This window comes from Centroberyx affinis, unplaced genomic scaffold (genome assembly GCF_046629955.1).
Source record: "Centroberyx affinis isolate AG114_WGS23_722 - 3 ecotype Tasmania unplaced genomic scaffold, CSIRO-AGI_Caff_v1 ptg006907l_1, whole genome shotgun sequence".
In the NCBI taxonomy this organism is placed as follows: Eukaryota; Metazoa; Chordata; class Actinopteri; order Beryciformes; family Berycidae; genus Centroberyx; species Centroberyx affinis.
The window spans coordinates 55,468-72,374 of record NW_027283501.1 but is presented as its reverse complement, the minus strand read 5'-3'; the positions used below and the strand labels follow the sequence as shown (position 1 = coordinate 72,374).

At 43.7% G+C, this 16,907-nt stretch overlaps 1 protein-coding gene across 5 annotated transcripts; it reads right to left on the bottom strand.

The window, feature by feature from the left end:
• Positions 1 to 1,333: 1,333 nt before the first annotated feature.
• gata3 (GATA binding protein 3) lies at positions 1,334 to 13,831 on the bottom strand. 5 transcript variants are annotated; one of them, XM_071513231.1, is made up of 5 exons: positions 12,988 to 13,831; positions 11,287 to 11,820; positions 8,635 to 8,777; positions 5,650 to 5,775; positions 1,334 to 3,039 (listed from the first exon to the last, which is right to left on the bottom strand). In XM_071513231.1, exons 1-5 carry the CDS (start codon positions 13,220 to 13,222, stop codon positions 2,749 to 2,751), a joined length of 1,329 nt encoding a protein of 442 aa, XP_071369332.1. In that variant the 5' UTR covers positions 13,223 to 13,831; the 3' UTR covers positions 1,334 to 2,748. The 5 variants fall into 5 exon arrangements, with proteins under 5 accessions (XP_071369332.1, XP_071369334.1, XP_071369333.1 ...); XM_071513233.1 differs by lacking the exon at positions 8,635 to 8,777 and adding an exon at positions 8,522 to 8,568; XM_071513232.1 differs by having other exon boundaries at positions 8,635 to 8,780; positions 11,344 to 11,820.
• Positions 13,832 to 16,907: the final 3,076 nt, after the last annotated feature.

The following is a 16,907-nucleotide window of genomic DNA, read 5'->3' as shown; positions in this document are numbered from 1 at the left end:
GATAATTTTGTCTATGTATAGACATCTAATAAACTTTCACTTTTCAACCCCATTTAAACTTAATTTAGCCTAGACGGCTATGGGCCATTTAGACGTGTTTTAAACGTCTAATTAACGTAAAATTGCTCAGTGGGTATGGAGTAGTGAAACTGATGTAAGTTATATGAGGATAGTCTTTAAAGAAGGAAAGCATTAAGTTTTAGCGTTTTTGTGTAGGTTACTCACCTTTTTGTTTACCATTACATCAATGATGAGCATCAAATCTGTTGCTGACCTCATGATTTTGGGGGGAAATTCTGTAGCTGGACCTTATGAATCAAACCCTCCATCTGCACCAACATTATGATGACAGGCACATTGTCCTTGCTGAGGTGATTAGCGGGCTTTATCGAAGACAAAAGCCCTCTAAAAGGTAAAAAAAAAAAAGCCCTTTTGCCCTTTGCCCTTTTTCCTCTTTTCTATGAATAGTCTGCCAGATATATAATGGATGTGGAGCGCATTGTGCGGTGCGGCCGGTAAGGAGGGGCGATAGAATTCGAGCGTGGAGGAAGCTCCAGCCACTCTGCGGTTAATTCAGCGGTCGAAACCGCTATAGTTTCCACATAGTTCCTCTTTCCTTTCCCAGTTCGAAAGCACTTTTCTCAGCAGCAGAAATTATACACAGCTAGAATCGTGTTTACGCGTGGAAAAGGGTTTTTTTGTTTTGGTCTGTCAAACTTTTCTTTGTCATTTTCAGGCCCTGGCATGTGATGATGTGACTGTATGATATAGTAATGGGCCGCTACCTGTTTACACTCAAACAGGTAGCGGACGTATTTCCAAGTATAAATTACATTTAGGTGTAATTAGCTGTCAGACGAATATTAGGCAAGTGTCAGCAAAGCAATTCATAAATTCAGTCATATTCATAAGCAGCTCAGTAAGGCAGCATGAGTCAGAAGAAAACGCCTGAAGCGATGCTCTTCACTGATAGATCCTCGTCAGTGAATGACTGGCAGATAGCGAATGTGTGTTGACACTATGCTTGTTGGTCGGTGTATATTTATGTATCAGTAGGATGAGACAAAAGTCCCTTCAGCCCTCAGTGCTTGTGTGGCCTGGCCTCCGTGACCCTGCCATGTGATTGGTTCCTCCTTCGCCACTGTTTATTTCTGCTCTTCCTGTTTGTGCTCCACCACAAGAGCCGTTGCTGTGAATGCCGGGTAAAAAAAAAAAAAAAAAAAAAATGGCCGGGTGTCGCGGTTCGGGGCGGGGGCGGGGGAGGGGTGGAGTGGGGGGTGGGGGGCAAGTATCTCAAAGATCACACAGAAAAAGAAGGCTCTCAACCACAGGCTAACATGTCAACAGAGATTAAACTAGTTTATTATTTTCAAAGAGGAAAAAAATTACGAAACAAAAAGCAGTCATATTTTACACTAGTGATTATTATTAAATTTTTACAACCATTCAGTCTGCATAACATAAAGAAATAATTCTACATCTTTGTTTCTTTCGTATTTTTGGTACTCTGATTTATACATACAAATAACAAATACAGGAACTTTTTTCACAATGCATATAATCTGTGGGCAGGAAGAAAGTCTTTCAGGTGATCCAATGTGGCAGTGTGTGTGTGTGTGTATGTGTGTGTATGTGTGTGTGTGTGTGTGGAGGTGAGGGGTTGGGTGGGGTACATGTGCACATTTGTGTGTGTGTGTGTATGTGTGTGTGTGTGTGTCAACACAAACCAATTGCCCGAGACCTATAGCACATCCAAAAAAAGAGACGCCTGCAGTCAGAGCCGAAGACTCTCTGCAAACTTAATGCAACACAATTCCAGCAGGCAAAAACAGAGGCCTGCCCTTTCTCAGTCTCTCCCTGTCGTCTTCTCACCTCCTCCCTCTCTTTTCCTCCAGGACACGGGGGGCGTCCTCTCCTCGCTCCTCCGGCGGCAAGTCTCTCCGCCTGCCGTGACTCGTACCCTTCTTGACGTTAGCTGCCCGGGGGCATGTTTCCTTTTTTTTTTTCTTACTTAATTAAAAAGTCTTCATTAAATGTACTGTATTTCATACAATTTGTACAAATATATTCAAAGTTTGTCTCCCCTCGTCTTCGGCGGAAGAGGAAGGGGAGCGCGGGGGGGGGGGGGGGGGGCGGGGTGGGGGCGGGGGCGGGGGGGGTACCTGTTACACAGGCGCAAGGTGAAGAGAGGCGGGCTGGGGAAAGGGAGAGGGCGTCATAAAAGTTAGCTTTTCGTAATGTCTGTTTTTGTAATATTTGCGTCTGTGTGTGGAAAAAAAATGGCTTTTTGTACACAAATGGAGCTCCTTATCGTGGGATCAGCTGGGAGGACAGTCTGTGTGTGTGTGTGGCGGCGGCTTGGAGAGAAAACGCTCTCGTCTCTCTCTGCCCGGTCGGAGGGAAACGTCTTCCCGGAGGTCAGTGCGCCACAGTCAAGTCAGTCTGCGAAGCATTCATATCGCAGAGGTACACTTTGATTTTTATAAAAATAAGATACAACTGAGGACAATGGAACCTAAAGCCTGTCTTTCTCGCCCCGAGGTCAGCCCAGAGGCGACTCGGCGGTGGGACAGGGGAGCTTAGGTCGGGCCGAGGAGCGGTTCGTTTGTCTTTTTAAGATATGGAAGCGGGTCAGCAGAGGTACCGAGGGGTGCGGTGGCGGGGTTGGGGGTGGGTGGGTGGGGGGGCGAGGGGTCGGGGTGGTTGGGGGCGGCACGGCGCGCGCGCAGGGGGGGGGGAGGGGTAGGTCTAGCCCATGGCGGTGACCATACTGGAGGGGTGGTGGGGGGCGAAGGGGAGGCTCGTGGAGGGGTGCATGGGTGTGGGGGTGGTCAGCATGTGGCCGGAGTGTGAGAAGGGAGGGAAGGAGGACATGTGGCGGGACAGGGCGGCCGGGCTGAAGGAGCTGCTCTTGTCCATCAGGCTCTTGGAGAAGTCGTCCATGCTGTCGTGGGACTTTTTGCTCTTCTTGGACTTGCTGGACATCTTCCTGTTCCGGGTCTGGATGCCCTCCTTCTTCATGGTCAGAGGTCGGTTGATCTGGTCCCGCAAAAGGAAAGAGAAAAACGGCAGGTTAGTATTGCGCTTCTGCGACTTCTATCTTATTTTGTCCATGTGTGAGACAACGCAGATGGTTAGGGCTGAAGGAGATAGAAAATTATTTAAGCGGAGATTCAGTTCGGAATGCATCTCATTCAACGTAAGTAATGGCATTCATTACTCCGGGTCCATTTTCATTAAGCAACACAGCAACAAAGAAATATAAAACCGTAATTGAGGAGTGGCAGCAAGTTACAAAATAAACAAGAAAACGTGGCACATACTGAGCTTTTTAGTTTTGTGAAGACAGATTGGGGTTTTGGGGAGACATAATGATATGTAATGGAGTCCCATTATGGGGCAGATCTGGCTGTCCCATCCTGAAAGAGAGAGTTGTTTGTGTGTGTGTGTGTGTGTGTCTGTGTTGGGGTGAGTCCGCATTCGTCTGGATTTAAATGCTGATTCCCTTAAGCTGGACTGGATCTGAGGCTACGGCCATGCCAGAAAGAGAGAGAGAGGGAGAGAAAGAGGGGGAAGATAGGGAGAATGTGTGCAAAAGAGAGACGGGGAAGGGTCTGGCAGCTAATGTGTAGCCAGTCGACCACAGAGACACATGGCCATGACGACCGCCGGCGTCAGCCAAGTCCTCCTCTCCACCCTCCATCTCAACCACATGGCCGTCTCCTGGCCAAAATGGCCCCAGCTGCCATATTCCGGCATAGGTTTAGCCGGGAATGAGAGCTGGATGATGGAATTCCAGCTCTAGGCAGGATTATGAGGGGAGGTGGATGAGGCCGACTGCCTTCCTGATCTTTCTGAGCGGTTCTTCCCGGGGAAATGGGAACAGGGATTTCTTCTTCACTCTCGCGCTGTCTGAGACATTGGCATTTTTCGCTGACTCTTTAAGCAGAGTGGCCTAGATGATTAGCGGAGGGCAGAGAGCTGTGGCCCCCCAGTGATGTGGTTTCATTCTCTAAGATGTGGCTCCATACCGGGGGACTTTCTCTGCCTTGTCTGCCTTCCTTCTAGCACTGAGGCATGCTACGCCCACCTAAAGCCGGTCAGGCCTCTGCTCTTTGATGCTGAGATGTCTACCATCTCACAGAGGAAGCCCTGGGCCTCTGGCCTGCGCTCGGCCGCCACCCCGGCACATCAAACAAAAGCCGAGCCAATGTGTTTGAGTCAATGACCACCGCAGAATACACAGCACGGCCCCTCACATCCTCCCTCCCCGTACCAGCAGCTAACCACCTGAAACCTCGACTGTACAGAGGTGTCAAAGCTGACCGCACTGCACCTCACTCAGAGAAATCAAAGATGAGGGAAGACACTTTAAGCAGGCGCTGAGAAACCCCTGTATACAAAGACTGTCTGTGCTTTGGGTGTCAACAAGGCTTCGTGTTTGTGGCAACTTTTCTGTTTTCACAGGCTTCTTATCTGAGCCCGGGGGTTACGGGAGACAACAGATTGCTACCATCAGGTGTTTTGGTCGACCGCCACCGACAACATGCGCGGGCAAAGGGGACTCCGCTAAACTCTCCATGAAGAATGTGGAATTTGTTTCAAAGGGAGCAAAAACAGAAGTCTGGATTTACCAAAATAAACTAATTTCACAATTACGCCGAGGTCGGGGTCAGTTCAAATGCTAACATGTAACTGGGAAATATTATTCTTCTCTCCTTATAACCTTGGTCTGAATCGGTTTCTCCAGTCCCCAACAATCTGCCAAAAGCAACATGGGAAAATGATTTAACAGGGAGCGCTTGCGTGACAAGCGGGGGAGCATAGCGGGATACTCTTCCCCTTACACACAAGGATATGGGATATAGGCTACCTTTATCTGATTAACTCTGAAGGCAGCGCTGCCCCTGTCTCTGGGAAGGGGAAAAATTACCTACATCTGGTCTCAGGGCATTTATTGTTATTATTATTATTATTTTCAGCTATAATAACTGTTTGATTAAAAGTGACAGCTCTGTGCACAGCTCTGTGAAAGGGGAGGGGGGGGGGAGAGAGAGAGAGAGAGAGAGAGAGAGAGAGATAAACGAGTCCCTGGGGTTTTCAGATTGAGGATGTGAAATGATGTGGTGAAGCACTAACCAACCCAAAACGAATCAGACGGATTGCTGGTCAGAGGGGGGACTCCCAACTCCCTGGCGCGGATAGAAGCAAAAGGCCAGAAATAAAAATCGGCCTGGAAATTAATCGAATTTTAATTAAGCCCCTTCTTTAATATTCAAAAGCAAGGCGGCTGCGGGCTCAGTTCACTTCGGCTCTTACACATTTTAGATTCGCACTTACTGCCAATAAATCATATTAATTCTACAGTATTTGTTATCGCGGTGCCCCGGAAATTCTCTGCAGGGACGAGCCAGATAAAATATTCACACTTAATAGCGAAAGGGGCGGGGGCGGGGGCGAGGGGGGGGGGGTACCCAGTAGGACAGGATGGAGAATGAGAGAAAAAAAAATAAATAAAGAGGGTAGGGAGGATGGATTTGAAAAAAAAAAAAAAAAGAAGAAGAAGAAGAAAAAAAACGACATGAGAGAGCATGCTTAGATAAGTTAGTAGATATCTTACTATAATGCATATGCAGCTGTATTGCTTACATTGTGCAGTTTGAAGTACAGGCCGCAGGCGTTACACACCGGGTCCCCGTTGGCGTTTCTCCGCCACAGCGTCGTCGTTGTCGTTTGACAGTTCGCGCATGATGTCCCTGCCCGCCTGGCTGCAGACTGTACGGCAACACAGAGAAGACAGAAAGGCCAAATAAGTCACATGACCATATAACAGCTTATCCAAAAAAAAAAAAAAAAAAAAGGTTTATTCTGATTAACTTGACACCAGGATCTAGGGCTCCCATTACTTTGCCACTGAAATGGGCTAAAGTGGATTTTTCTAAGATAGGTAGATAAGTTTGGTGTTTTGGAATGTGTGACCTATGACAGATTAATATGGCAAGCATCTACTGGTAGCTTATTCTGACAAACTTAACACCAGGATCTAGAGCTCCCATTCAATAGCCTTTAGGCAAAACTGTGCCAATGGAATTGGTTAAAAAAACAGATTTACAACAATGGAGATGCCCTTCCAAGTTTACTGGTATTAGTCTGGTGTTGGAGAATTCCTTTGTATAGGCTATTTGTGGCAGCCCTGTATACATGGCATCATACATAGGTTTACATGGCTACTGTTAAATAAAAAAAGCACATTTTTGCAAAGAAAAAAAAAACAAGAAAAGAAAAGGAAAGAAATAGAAAAAGCAATTGTATTTTCATTTACTACAGATTCCTCCTTACACATTCTTTATTTTCACTCCTGTACTTTATATTAGGCTTTTCAAAAATGTTGAAACATGTTAGTCAAATAATGGTTTATTTTGAAGGTTTTGACCCAAAGCCCTATATTTTATTCTGGTTGCCATGACACTGGTAATATAGATATATATATATAAATATAACATAATACCAAAGCCTCTCAGTATCCACCCATAAGAATTCTTGTAGCGTTCAGTAAAAGCTGAAAATAGTTTGAAATAAAGACAGAAATACCAAAAACAGAGCTGCTTTGACTCGAGGCTAAAAATAGCGTCATAGGGCACATACCTTCAGAAGAATAAATATTTACAGAAGACATAAAAGCAGTGCCTTGAAATGGGAGCTATTAAATCTGATTAAATTTCCCCTTAAAGTGCGTGAGTAACAGTAGTGTTTGTGCCACGGAGGTTTGTTTAAATATCGACCTCATGACATTAAACAATTGAAATTAAAAGAAGGCCTGAACATGTTCATATAAATTTTAAAATCAAACTTAAAAAAAAAAACGTGTTTTAAATTAGGCTGTAGCGTTACTGTAGCCTACAGTATGATGTTGTTTTAGAATCTTTGTGCAATTGGAAGAGATTTTTTTTTTTTTTTTTTTAAACATGGACAGAGATACTTGGCTTAATAATAACCTCATGGCGATAATTAATTGGATCTGCACGCCAATTAAACAACGTAATAAAAAAAGGGAAAATCTATGGCCCCGTTTTAGGCTACTGGAAAAAAAATAGCCTACACTTCATTTTGACATAGTGAAAGTCTCTGTCTTCCCATGGATTTAACTGCTTGCCTCAGAACCCAGTTTGCTGCAATGGCTTGACATTGATGTTATAATCTCTAAAAACAATCAATAGACAGGTGACCGCAAAGGACACACCACGTAAAGGGACTACATTATCTCTGGGAGGGATTTCCAATTATCCACATCTGGTGGCCTAATAACCCCTGCTGGTGTGTGGTTTGAATAACGAAGCAGGTCGGGGGCTGTTGGCTCAGGAATAAACCCTATTATGTCTATTAAGTCTATATATAATCTATGTATTATGGCTGACATCGCCCGTCCACTTAAGGACTGTTCCCCTATATCTTCGCTTTAATTTTCCCTTTTTTCGCAATGTCGCCCTCATTTTACTTTCTCTTCTCCCTCTTGTGTTTTGAATATTAGGCCAATTCACTGAACACTAAGCTTTGGCAAAGTCCCCACTAAATTTCTATGGGGCAATAAAAAGATGACTGACTATATTATTTGGTCAGTGATGAATTATTAGACAGTCACCAAACTCTCAGATTAAAGGGAACAATTTTGTCCTACATGTCCCGCTGATGTGATTTTTAGATACGGCTTCCAAATACATTTCTGGCAGCTTTGCTTGATCTTTGCTCTCCATCATAATGATAAAACTACTGGGTCACATTTGGTTTCACTAGGAGTGGCAAGTGCCCATACCCCGCCATCCCCAACTGACGCCCATGTATTAGGCAGAGATTCTAACACTAAACAATCTCCAGTCGTGACTGTGAGCTGGCCCGGCGCGGACTCCGCAGCCTTTATGTTTAGACTGGGGAAGCGGGCTGTGTTGTTAAAAGCGACTTATCTGCGCTGCTCAGATATCCGGCAGCCTTTTCCTGGGAAGTCGGGTTTTCACATTAGAGGCGAGGGAGAGAAGAGGTCCCGAGCAGAGCTGGACAGCCACAGTCTCTGCCTCGAAAGTTTTTTTTGTTTTTTGTTTTTTTTTTACTTTTTCATCTAGCCAGAAGAGAGACAGGGGGAACTCCTCTGGAGCTCATATGAGATGCAGCTCTATGGTCTTGAAGAGAGGGGGTTCCCCTTGAAATACTGCAAACTGCAAAATAGGCTACATCTAAAGCAATCACAAGAAAAATATCTAGCCTAAGTATGACCTAAGTGCTGAAATGAGAAAGTCCCTTTTATAATATGGAGCTCATAGGTCTATAGGCCTGCAGTCTACACAGCAACCAAGCCAAAGCTGTTTTGACTTTATTGGAGGCAAAACATCTCCACAATGCATATAGGAGCTATTGTTCAAATAGAATAAATGAGCATTCTGTGAATCAAAAAAAGCTGAGGCAAATAAAAAATGGCATCATCATTACATCAAGAATTGTGCAGTTTGCTATGGTATCTGAAAACAGAGACCTGCACTTGTCGAGTCAATTTCCTGCAGCTAATAGGCCTACTTCTTCCTGGATAGGGGAAAAAGAGAGAGAGAAACGGAAATGTCATCAATAGAACATGTGGTAGAGACGTACCAGTCGTCGCTTGGGCTTGATGAGAGGGCGATTCTGCCCGTTCATCTTGTGATAGAGTCCGCAGGCGTTACACAGATAGTGACCCGTACCGTCCCGCCTCCACAGCGGGGTCGACGTGGCCCCGCAGTTCACACACTCTCTACCTTCTGCAAGAGCCAACAGTACGCGCATGCACACACACATACACGCACACGCACGTACGCACGCACACACACACACATGCAGACAAAAAACATGGAGACAGCGCCCAGATCAGTTGGTCCCTAAAACCTCAGAATCATTTATTCTTGATCCATATAATCTATGCTGAGAATGGAAAAGGTTAGTGAAATATCAGGAAATATATTGGGATTATAAGCATGCAATAATGATATAAAGCGGTTTAATAATAACAATAATAGGCCTAATAATAATAATAATAATAATAATAATAATGATAATGATAATAGCCTAATAATTATTATAATAGATGTGTAATGTCTCATTGCTGTTATTGTATAGCATGAATTAAATAGCAGAGTGTCAGTGATATTATGTATAAAAACAAAATAAAATAAAAATACATCAAACACATAGTGTTGGTGAATAAACCAGTTGCTTTAAGGTCCATTAGGCTAATAGTAAACACCATTCACTGAAATACAGCACAATATCTTCAAGCTACTGTCCTTGAATAGGATGTGAGACTATCCAATATCCACTGTGGTCCATGATAAATATATAGTAAAATATATAATAAAACAGGCCTTCTTTCTCTCATCAGCACAACCTCTCCTTTAAATAATAATAATAATAATAATGATAATAATAATAGTAATGATAATAATAATAATAATAATAATAATAATAATAATAATAATAATAATAATATTAATAATAATAATGATAATAATATTAATAATAATAATGATAATAATAATAATAATAATAATGATGTATATTTTTTATCTGTGTTTATGAGGTCTTTGAAAATGCTAATCCCTGTGTTTTGAAACGATTGAAGAGTGTTTGGGTTTGACTGACACTTCTCTAGTGACACCGACAGGTGAGAGGCGCACTAACAGTTTAATTCTAGGGGGTCTGAAACTGAAACAACGGAGCACCGCAGCCAGATTATTTGAAAGCATAGGCGCATACAGGGCTTTTGTGCAGCGCCGAGCCTTTGCATTTTTATGCATCCGCACTTCCCCTTTTCAACTGCAAGCTGCCCGACTACTTCAGAGAGACGGGGATGCGTCAGTTCTGGTCGTGCCGTGTTAGATGTGACAGACATGCAAAGGCCACGACAACTATGAATCAATGGTAAAAAAAAAAAATTCTCCAAGCGAAAACACTGTCTAACACAGCCAAATCAAATGTATACTGTAGTGGATCCAATGCATAGGGCTTGAGAAATAAAATACATAGACCTATGCCATGCAGATGTTAGTATTGCACAAGGGCTGTTCCGGGTTTGGGGAACAATGCTTCTGAATGCTTTCTTTAAAATATGAAGTTTGCATGGAGTAGGCTACACACTGCACTGATGACATCATTAAAAAGGGGAGTCCCTTCAGATCGGCAAATATCTTTAAACGCACATTATCTCACATTATCCCGGAATTAAAATCATTATTTACATTAATAGGCCAATGTATGATGCTGAATAATCCCGATGATATGCATCAACTAATCCACTGTTTTCTATACTCCCGTCAAAGCCGCGCATGTGGCACTGATATTAATCTCATTACAGAAAACTGCTTTTCAGCAGTGCCGCAATAACCTTAAAAAAATAATTACCCCTGCAATTTGGAAATATCCCCCCCCCCCTCGCTCTCTCCCCTCCCTCGGTAGCGGTGCACTCTGCCGCGGCAACGGCTCACCCGTTATTCCCTATGAATGAACGAGCAGCATCCGGTGCTCTACCAACGGTACCGGCGCTGGGTAAACAATGCAACTGTGGCGTGCACTGGTCTGACAGTAATGGGATTATCTTAAACATATAAACGGGGCGACACAGCCCGGAGAGCTGGCTTCCCCTCTGTCTCTCTTCCCCCTCTCTGTTAGTCAAAGTGGAGAGGAGGAAAGAAAAACTCTTGACCTAAATTAAGCTTAGCCTACAACTCTGAACTCATTTACGTCATGTTGATTTCATTTAGTACAAAAATATCCAATGGACTTAACTCTGTGTAATAGAATTGTTTTGCTAATTGTTTGTTTAATTCGCCCTCGTTTTCCAACGAATGTAGGTTATCTAAATCATTATTTTTTTCAATGTTGATATAACGTCTTAGAAATAGATTTTATTTTCAATTGACAATGTGTGTCAGGTTAAATTGTTAAAATTATTCTCATTATTAGGCTATTATGCTTATTATTATTGGTATTATTATTATAATTATTATGTTTTATCTGATTAATCAGATGGTGAACTGAAAGAGCTTTAAGGCATATTGCAAAGGCTTTTCAAAGCCATTGAAATAGCCTACAGGTTTCCCTGTATGGCCTTTAGCCCCAAAAGGAGAGGTTGTTCATGTGAAGAATGAATGAACTGGCCATGAGCATATTAATAGGATATATATATAGTGAGATCAAACATGGCTATCATTAAGGCTGCAATCTGGGGAATAATGTTAGATCAAATGGGAATATAATAAAGCGCACGCCTACCTGAACAGGACCTTGTTTTTGGTCTTGTTTTGGAACCATAACTAGAAGATGACCCACCTATCAGGCTACTTGGTGGGAAGAGGCCTGGGCCGTATTCAGGGACATAGGGTGGGTATGTGGCGATGGGGTGGTGGGCAGAGGATGCCCCAGGTCCGAGTGATGCCATGCTCCGGCTGTGAGCTGACTCCAGTTTCATACTCTCGGCCAGGGTCACCTGGTACTTTATGCACTCTTTATCCTCCTGCCGTCCGGAGCTGCTGGAGCCCGGGGTGGATATGCCCGGGTCCGGGGATACGTCTTTCGGAGGGGTCGGGGGAAACGTGAAGAGGTGCGGACTGGAGTGGCCGGCGGACAGGGAGGAGGAGGAGGCCGGCGGGTAGACGGACAGGCTGGCCGGGGAGCCGTGGTGCAGGGGGTTCTTGGGGAAGGGGCTCAGGTTCCAGGGAGAAGTGCTGTGGTGCGGGGCGATGCCTTTGCTTCCCTCCAGCCAGGGCAGAGAGCCGTGCAGTAATGACGGACGACACACCTGGCTACCTGGGTTGCAGCACAAAAAAAGACAATATGACAACCTGGCCTTATTCCCTTTCAAATAAACCTACCACATTTATTTCATGGCATTTCAAAGTATCACGACGATTAGCCAAAGCTTTAGGCCTTAACATTGCGATCTCACCTCCAACACCTGAGTTGACACTGAACACAAATGATAATTAAGACAAATTTACGGCACATATTTCTTGACATATCATTTTGTCTCATTTTGAACAGAGGAATTGTGCTGTAGGCTATAAGGCCTTAATTCAAATGGGTCTGCGCCAATTCCAAATATTTTGTATCGGGACTCCGGTGCCATTTGGTAATCGTTTGATCCCGTGATATGAAGAGAAACTAGAGAGGGTTTAATGTGGCCACACACACACGTGCATTATTTTTCCCTTTATGTTTTTTTTTTCTCATTAAAGAGGCCTATGCAATAAATGAGTGCTTGCTGTAAGTCTGCATCGAAAGCCTCCCATAGAGAAACTAAGTCGTGATTGACGATTCAGGAAGTTAGAGTTCTGCACTCCAGATATAGGACACTCCACAAATGACTCTGTGTGTGCCCATGAACGGCGTGTAATTATAATAAATATTTTGCATGCGGTCAGAAATGTAAACATGTTACTGGCCTTCACCAAGTATGCCGGGGGTATTTGTGACATATGTGCCAACAAATCCATTTGTTTAGAGCCGTAACTGAATAGGCGATTGATCCAGAAACAAATTACGCACGGGCTTTTGAAGCACTTCTTTGACAGATAAAGAACTCCGCTGAATGTCATTGTCTGTTTATGAGTATGAATAAGAATAGGTGTGAATAGGAATGTGCTATAACCAGTAATAAGACGGATCGAGGTTACACATGGTATATATCTGCTGTCTGGCTACTTGAGAGAAACCAAAGAAGACACACGAGAGGTAAACCATACATGTACGGCAAGGTTTCACAACACCTAAGCTCTCATGTTTTAGGACAAAGTCATCTCAGGCCAAAACCGAAACCTGGTTCACAACCTGCATCACAGTCGAATAATATATATAATTCCAAATACACGAAAGGAATTGTTTTAGTCTTTTCTACAGCAGAGGGAAATGACGGTAAATGGTTTATATCCATCTGCAGATTATCAAATAAAAGGCCTATACAGGCCCTGTACTTACTGTGTGGAGGAGGAGGGTACCTCTGGACGGCTCGGACTGAGTTTCCATAGTATGGAGAGACGTGGTTCCCCTGTCCATCGATATTAAACAGTACATCCACATCGTCTGCGAGGGGATACTGCGAAGGGTCCATGTACGAGTGGCCGAGGCCCGGGTGGTGCGAGCCGGGATGCTGCTCGTTCAACACCGCGGGATGATGGCTCATCCATCGTGGCTGATCCGCACTTACTTCCATTGCTTTTTAGCAAATGTTCATGCACACCGAAGCAAACAGATACAAGTCACAAGATAAGAAACAGTCTGTCCAAAATCCCTTTTTGTTAAATCCACAGGTTCCGCCGCTGGTTTCGATCACCTGGAGATAGAGAGAACAATTTATTGTCTTATTTTCTGGACCCAGAAGGAAATTCTCAAATTGTTCAGAGCACGACTAAATAGTCAGGGGATTCACATTCACGTGAATTTACCCGAGCCGAAAAAGATATTTAAACACGAAACATACCCTACATTACAAATGCAACAGAGGTGTTGTTTTAGAAATAGCTCCAAAATCGTATCCAGGTCCCACGCGGAGTTCCTGAACTTCTTCCTCTCAAAAAAATGTCAACGTTTTAGCCCGACTCAACAAGTTGTTGAGGTTTCTATAGGCGCGGGGCTTGTTTGCAGTAGATGGCTTTACTGCACACTGACCAGCACCAGCAAGTTAAACTCACTGATCAAATCTCTGTTTGTGCGCAGTTGCAGCCCTCTCCATTAACTCCGCTCCTCTCTCTCTCTCTCCCTCTCTGTCTGTGTCGCTCTTGCTCACTCACCCTTGCTCTACCTCTCGCTCGCTCTCTCTCCAGCCCTCTTTTTTTTTTTTTTTTTTTTTTTTTACAGTGAAGGCATTCTTTCAGGATGGCGCCAGGCAGCTCAATGCTTGCAGACAGCTGTGGCGCGACGCAACTTAAGGAGGGTCTGTCAGTGTCATCAGTATAGGGGAGGGGCCTGCCCTAATTGAATATAACGTGGGCCAGGAGAGATGCAGAAGAAGTGCTGCAAGAGATTTTTTTAAATGACCTTGCAAATAAAAAATATATATACATAAATCATAATTTAATGGAATATTTATTTTTGGTAGGCCTATCAAAGGTGCACACATTCGATAAATGAAAACATTTCCTGGGGTGCAAAGTTCACAGTAATGTAAGATATTAGTAAGTCATTATGGAAGCCTGTGTAGGCTACAAAATATTAACATGTGCATATATAGGCTATTAATTCAAAACAATTCAAACATTAAAAATCGGATTGTTTTCACAGTAAGACCGCACAGCGGCATCTAAACCAATAGATCCCAACTGAAATAATAAAGAACACACAGGGTTTTTGTCTCAATAGGTCTGTTTCATTACAGTGCCGAGTGAAGGCTGCACATTTCCAAACAGTCTGTTGCAGTTTATCTGTGCACGACCGTGTAGAGAGAGAGAGAGAGAGAGAGAGAGAGAGAGAGAGAGAAGAAGAAAGGCTGCAGCAGAGCCTGTTGCTCAGGGCCAATGGCAGGTTGCGGGACATTTACGCTCTTAAAATTGTGACAGTGCGTCCTCTCGCGGTGACAGGCACATTATTCTAATGGCAGATCCAAATTGAGCCGATTTTCTCACCGTGAAGCAGGCACGGACAAGGACGCCTGGGAGACTGAGCTTATAGTTTGAAAAAAAAAAAATCCCTAATGTAGGCTATTATTGGCCGTCAGTTAACTTACCAGCATCCTTCCACCCAACTCGCATGTAGGCTCTGCTATAGCCTATCCACTCCGCCAACTTAAATAGACAAGCAACAAAGGGGCATGTCATTATTTATTCAAAACAGTGCATTAAATGTAACACGATAGGCTACAGATGGAGTGATTTACATCAGCGCGCTTTTCATCGCTTTCCCCTATTTAATAACACCCATAAGTAACTAATTTAAAGAGCAGCCTAACCTTTTCACCCTGACACCAAGCCAAATAGTCATTCACATGTACAGTGTCAGGCATGGTGCCGTGCATCTCTTATTATTCCACTTGATTGCACGGCAAAAGGGGGTTTGGTCCTTGGGGAAGTATTTTGTGTCTAATTCCCAGTTTGGCTTCTCCATACTTTCAGATTGGCAGTATGTAATAGTAGAATAGAGTAGTGCGTGCGCGTGTGTGTGTGTGTGTGTGTGTGTGTGTGTGTGTGTGTGTGTGTGTGGAGAGAGAGTGAGGGCGGTGGGGGTCTGACACGGGCAGCCTCGGCGACGCCACTGGATGTGACGTCACCACGGTGTAAACAGTCAGGAAATGAACCTCTCCGGAGAGCGCGCAGCCTCTCTGCAGCGGGAGCGCGCACGCCCTTGCACCACGTATCACCACATGCATGTGTGACAGTCTAATATCAGGTAGGGTAGATTTACTGGGGAATGCATTGACTGCACAAAAATGGCACGTCTGCCTCATGGTTACTCGGGGTTGGCAGCACGAAATGGAATATCCAGCTTAATCGATACTAGCCTATATAATATAGGCTAATCAGTTGTAAAGCTACTAAGAGGCTACAGGCTAATTAGAATCATACATTTCAAATGTGTAACCCTATTAGGCCACGTTAGAACGATTAGCCACCATGTTCAGGTGTTGAGATGACTTCATTAGATTTAGTCTATTCGTCCATATTTTCATTTTTTTTTCTCTTATCAAGGCTGTTCTCAGTCTGGTGCATGGGAGCACGGAGTGAGAGAGACTTGGCAGAGCGTTGTATTTTTCCTCTCCAGGATAGCCTACCTGGAGAGAGAGAGAGAGAGAGAGAGAGAGAGAGAGCATGTCTCACTCAGGCAAACCTGAGACTGAACTTGGATGCAAACTGCTGTAGCTGCCATTGTCAAGCTGTCAGCGGACTCGTGTAATTATCCTCTTGAAAAGTATCGCGGAGCCATTATCCACAAAGTACCCGTTATAGGTGCTCGGAGGCAACACATGACGGTAAATGTAGCCTAAAATCCCGATTATGTTTTTTTGTTTCTTGACTGGATGTATCGAAGCTTAGAGAATGGGACATGGAAGCCATCCCATGACTTGATTCCCAAGCCTCGGTGTCAATAACGCCAGAGCTTATTCAGCACGGAGTGAGGCTGCTTCTCTTTAAAAGTTGTCATTTCTAATCCCAAACTGTCGCCACAAAAGGAGAAATAGTGGGTTCAGCTCTCTCTCTCTCTCTCTCTCTCTCTCTCTCTCTCTCTGTGTGTGTGTGTGTGTGTGTGTGTGTGTGTGTGTGTGTGTGTCTCCAAAATGAGAATCTGCATTAGTATATTTTTGAAGTTAATGGCCTACAAATAGCAGCGCTGCGTGTGCGTAAAGGCTGATTCATAAATGTTGGCGGTGGATGGTCGGGCTGTTGATGGCAGAGATAATTTCTGAGTGATTATGTCAGCCAAGCCTGATTAAAATCAGGACACAGCCCATTTTTTATACTGCGGCTGAGAATTTAAGACACCGACGGATTATTCCATTGCCAGTGTGGGGGATGAAATTTTTAGATAAAGTCTCTGCGTTTACTATGTGCCTCCACTTCCTCTCTAGGCTCATCTGTAATTATAATCAATGTTTTTCTTCGTGTAAATAATAATTTCCTTTCATCAGCTGATTAATCAGAGGTTAGGGAGATAAAATCACAATAATAATACAGTACATAACACTGCTAGGCTACTACTACAACTACTGCTGCTAGTACTACTACTAATAATAATAATAGGCAAATAATAATAATAATAATGTGTTTGTTATATATATGCTCATATTTTAAATAGGCATGTGTGCGCATTAGGAAACTAAATAAATAAATAAATTAAAAAAATATATATATTTTTTTTTTAAAGTGGAGGGAGGGCATTCATTCATTAATACTATTTTATCAAAGCTC

Bases quoted from the DNA above. Each gene is read 5' to 3' on its own strand.
- gata3 (XM_071513230.1), bottom strand. From the start codon at position 13,222: ATGGAAGTAAGTGCGGATCAGCCACGATGGATGAGCCATCATCCCGCG. The intron at 5,776-8,634 runs GTACGTCTCTAC...GTTGCCGTACAG, and splicing joins TCAAGCCCAAGCGACGACTG to TCTGCAGCCAGGCGGGCAGG. The intron at 3,040-5,649 runs GTAAGCAATACA...TTGCGGGACCAG, and splicing joins TGTACTTCAAACTGCACAAT to ATCAACCGACCTCTGACCAT.